This window comes from Poecilia formosa, unplaced genomic scaffold, assembly GCF_000485575.1.
Source record: "Poecilia formosa unplaced genomic scaffold, Poecilia_formosa-5.1.2 Scaffold759, whole genome shotgun sequence".
In the NCBI taxonomy this organism is placed as follows: Eukaryota; Metazoa; Chordata; class Actinopteri; order Cyprinodontiformes; family Poeciliidae; genus Poecilia; species Poecilia formosa.
Window position 1 is genome coordinate 143,409 of NW_006800698.1, and position 3,943 is coordinate 147,351.

At 35.4% G+C, this 3,943-nt stretch overlaps 1 protein-coding gene across 3 annotated transcripts in view; it reads right to left on the reverse strand.

Annotated features, from left to right (window-relative positions):
• Positions 1–3,482, reverse strand: part of cep162 (centrosomal protein 162) — a 76,708-nt gene extending 73,226 nt beyond the window's left edge. For all 3 annotated transcript variants that reach the window (XM_007543057.2, XM_016666629.1, XM_007543058.2), the window contains exons 1-2: positions 3,392–3,482; positions 1,568–1,691 (exon numbers count right to left, since the gene is read on the reverse strand). In XM_007543057.2, the coding sequence (XP_007543119.1) occupies positions 1,568–1,691; positions 3,392–3,451 (184 nt within the window). In that variant the 5' untranslated portion in view covers positions 3,452–3,482. The remainder of the gene's footprint in view (positions 1–1,567; positions 1,692–3,391) is intronic.
• Positions 3,483–3,943: the final 461 nt, after the last annotated feature.

Consider the following 3,943-nt stretch of genomic DNA (forward strand, 5'->3'; position numbering starts at 1 on the left):
ATAATGACACTGAATTTTTTTTTTAATTGAATTCGGAGGCATTTTTTATTCAAATTCTGATGGCACATATTTACTTCCATAGTGGAAGATCAGAGTGGGAAGGAACCACAATCTTCCACCGGGGGTGGGTTGCGGGCTTCCTTGTTTATGAGAATATTATTGTGCAGGTTAGTTTGATATGTTTATGCTGTCTGGATTACACCGTGGGATAGAGAGGTGTGGAAGGGGCAACAGTTAAAGCCATAACAGCTGACATAAAACTGCAGAGCAAAATTAATTTGGCAGACGTACCAATATTACAAATTATGATAAATGCCCGGAACGAAGCAATTAGAATCTGTGGTTTGGAAATGCCTCAAAAGTTTTAAGATGATGTGCTTATAATTCAGATTTCACCCCAAATCAACACGATGATAGATTCAAGAAGTGGGTTTCGAAAGGCCTAACTAGTTACTATTCTTTTCTCCACAAGGGGGCTTTCCAATGTTTTGAGACCTTGAAACGAAAATATAAATATAAAGACGACTTTTTCCAAATATCAACAGATCAAGAAATGATTTTAATCAGGATCTCCCTGTGTGTTTATGTAAGAGTACATTTACATAATCTTAGATTTGTGGAAACATTTATATTATTAACTAAATCAAAAGCAGGCAATAGAATAATATCCAGGTTGTACAATGTCATCCTGCGGTGTAAGAAGGACAGCACTGTGTATGTTAAAGTGAAGTGGGAAAAAGAAGGCAATCTGACGATTCCAGAGGAAAACTGGGACCACATCTATAAGATAACAAGATCGAAGGTTTGCCGTGAATTTTGCTGGAAAAGCATTATAATATTTTTTATAAACCCAGAGCAAAAAAGATATCAGGGAAGGGGGAATATCTGTGATGTGGCGGGGGCAGTGCCAAACGTTTACATATTTTCTGGGACTGTCAAGCCGTTCGGTAATATTTGTCTCACATCAATGAACATTTACAGAACATTTTCACATTTGATTTTCCTTTAAACTTTGAATGCATACTTTTATGGAACATACCGCTGGACAATCTGAACTATAATGATCAAAAACTTCTGTACACTTTACTGGTTGGGAGCAAAAAGGCCCTCACAAGAAAATGACTCAAACAAGAACCTCTAACAACTGAAGACCGGGTTAATGTACTGAAAGAGATTTATGTATTGCAGAGACGGTCTTTTTCTGTCAACGTGCAGAGGGACACTTTCTACAAGATATAGTCAAAGTGGACAGAATATGTCAAGCCTGTTATGGCGGATTTTTTTGTAAACCTTCCTATCGTTCAAATCGCTGCTTTGATTTGAAATGTGATGTCAATGATTGGATTGTTTTCCAGCTACCCTGCCAACCCCATTTAAGTTCTGGTTTGTTTTTGTTGGTTTTGTTTTGTTTCGGTTTTTTTTTTGTTTGTTTGTTTGTTTTTTTCTTGAGAAAAAGTGTGAAAAATGAGAATGAAATCAATATAATTATATTACTGTAAAAAAAAATGTTTGTGGTGTCTTTTCTTAGGTCATAGTCACACACAAAGAGTCCTTTAAACAGACTTACCTCCACTGCTGTTTTCATCATCTTGCCACCATGAAACTATTGGTTTCTGACTGGATTTCTGGCTGCTTCTAGTTTTAGCCTGCTTGTCAGGGCTGCTTAAATCCACTGAGTCATCTGAAACAGACTTTTAGACATTGGATCAAACAAAATGCCAAACTGCCCAGCACCAAGAAAAACAAAATGCAAAAACTCAGAAGTAGAAAACCTACTAGGCTATTTTCTAAATGAATCAAATTTTTGCATTTAAAAAGGAAAATATTTTTCTTAACATATTTTTCACAGTATTGAAATTAGGCCTGTCACATAAAATTTTGCTGGCGATTAATTGTCCCAGAAATTATTGTGATAATCAAGAATATTGTCATTTTGAGACTATTGTTAACTAATAGCAAAATAATTATCTAACGATGCAAATACACCCTCTCAGGGGTCAATAAACTTTTGTCGCTGTTCTCGCCATCATGTCTCATGTATTGGGTTCAGCCAAAGTGGAGGAAAACTGAGTTTTAGCTCCCTGTGTGTTTTGCAGTTACCAAGGAAATAAGATAGGAGGGAGTAACTAAGTGCCACAGTGAAGCTTTTTGTCATGCAGTCTCTTTGGTAGAAAGAGAGAGAGATGCAATGAAAACAAACAAGCAATATTATCGCCCTCATTTTGTTATCGAACTCATTTTAATTTATTGTGCAATTCATTGATTTATTGTTTATCACGACTGTGATGATCCGACCAGTCAAGGACAAGGACAAAGGCATATATAAAAAAAATATGTTCTATTTATTTTTTCCAAAAAACATCTTAACAAAAGGTTTCAACAACAAATCTAAAAAATATAACAAAATGGGCCCAAAAGAAATCAACTAAGGCAAACATAACTCAAGATAACAAACCAAAAACTGACCTCACACAATGAACACACAGGAGGATTTATACAAACAGGCTAGCCTACACAAACGAGGAGGGGAAGGGAAGGAGACAAAGACAAATAATGTATAAACATAAATGATTAATTTAAACTAAAACATTTTGACTTAAACACCACTATAAAAACCAAAATAACCTAATACCAAAAAGGTTTTAGCAATTATGCCATTAGTGGAGAGGCAGATTTTGTCGCATCAAGTCCCCTGCTTCCAGCAGCCTGATGGACTGTTCTACTTCCTGGTTTTCCTTTCAGCCAACCCCCTTCTGTCAGCCAGTTCTTAAACTCAGCAAACAAAATAGTTAATAATCTTAAAAAAACATAAGGCGTTTACTAAATGTGTGCACCCAAATTAGTAAACAACCTAATGCAATAACCACCACCAAAGAAAACCCACCAAAGAAAAAGTGAAAATCTAAATATATTATATGAAAACATTTAAATAAATACTAACACTGAGGAAAAGGTAGAGGAACCTCCACAGCGACAGACCTAATTGACATGTACCCATTTTTCAACCTGATGATATCAAATGGTTGATATCCCTAACTTCAACAACTCAATACAAAGATATTTCATATTGAAAAACGTCACTAGATTTCAATGGAAAGACAGACAAAGGAGGCTGCACCAACCAATCCAGTCTGAATCAATGGTCTTTCAGTATAAACATAGTGGATTCCTCCATCTGTGTCTTCTGTATGGTGGTTGACACAGGGAAAGCAAAATGTGGCAAAATAATTTCAACAATGGTTGGTGGGGTTTTTTCCCCCATTTGAGGTGTGTTCATGATGCTTAACGCCAAAGTCAAATTTCAAACTGTGGATTTATGTGAGACTAGTGTTTAACCCTTTAATGTTAATTTCTGAGGAGCTTACCAGCTGCCATTTTTTAAGTGCATTACCTCTTTCAGGAACTTCTCAAACTCAGCATCCAGCTCTTCCTTAGTCTGTCTGTAAGACATTGTAATAATGCTCCTCAGTTGTGGACTGAACCTGAAAAAGAATCCCATGAAGTATAAATTAATAAACAAAGTGATTTCTTGTAAAATGCTCCGGTTTAATGCCAATATTACTTACATAATATTAAAAAAATATTTAAATGCAATACATTTCTATTTGAATTTCCTGTGTTATTACAAGTATGTGATATATGTTTATATAATATGTGTACTTCCTATGTTATAACATATTTACAAGTATATTATTTTCAAGGCATTATCAATAGAAAAGAAATAATGAAAAACAATAACAATGACAAATAACTGAAGTGCTACACTTACAATAAGCAGCATACTGAGACTCTAATTTTAGTGTGTCACATTTGACAAAGGGGTTATATCACTGACTTTACATAACCGAGAGAGAACGCAAAACATTTTGCGAGGGGATGCAAAGGTTTTGCGAGGGAACGCAAAAGAAAAAAAAAAATCCCATGTCCCCTGGAGGGCTCCGTA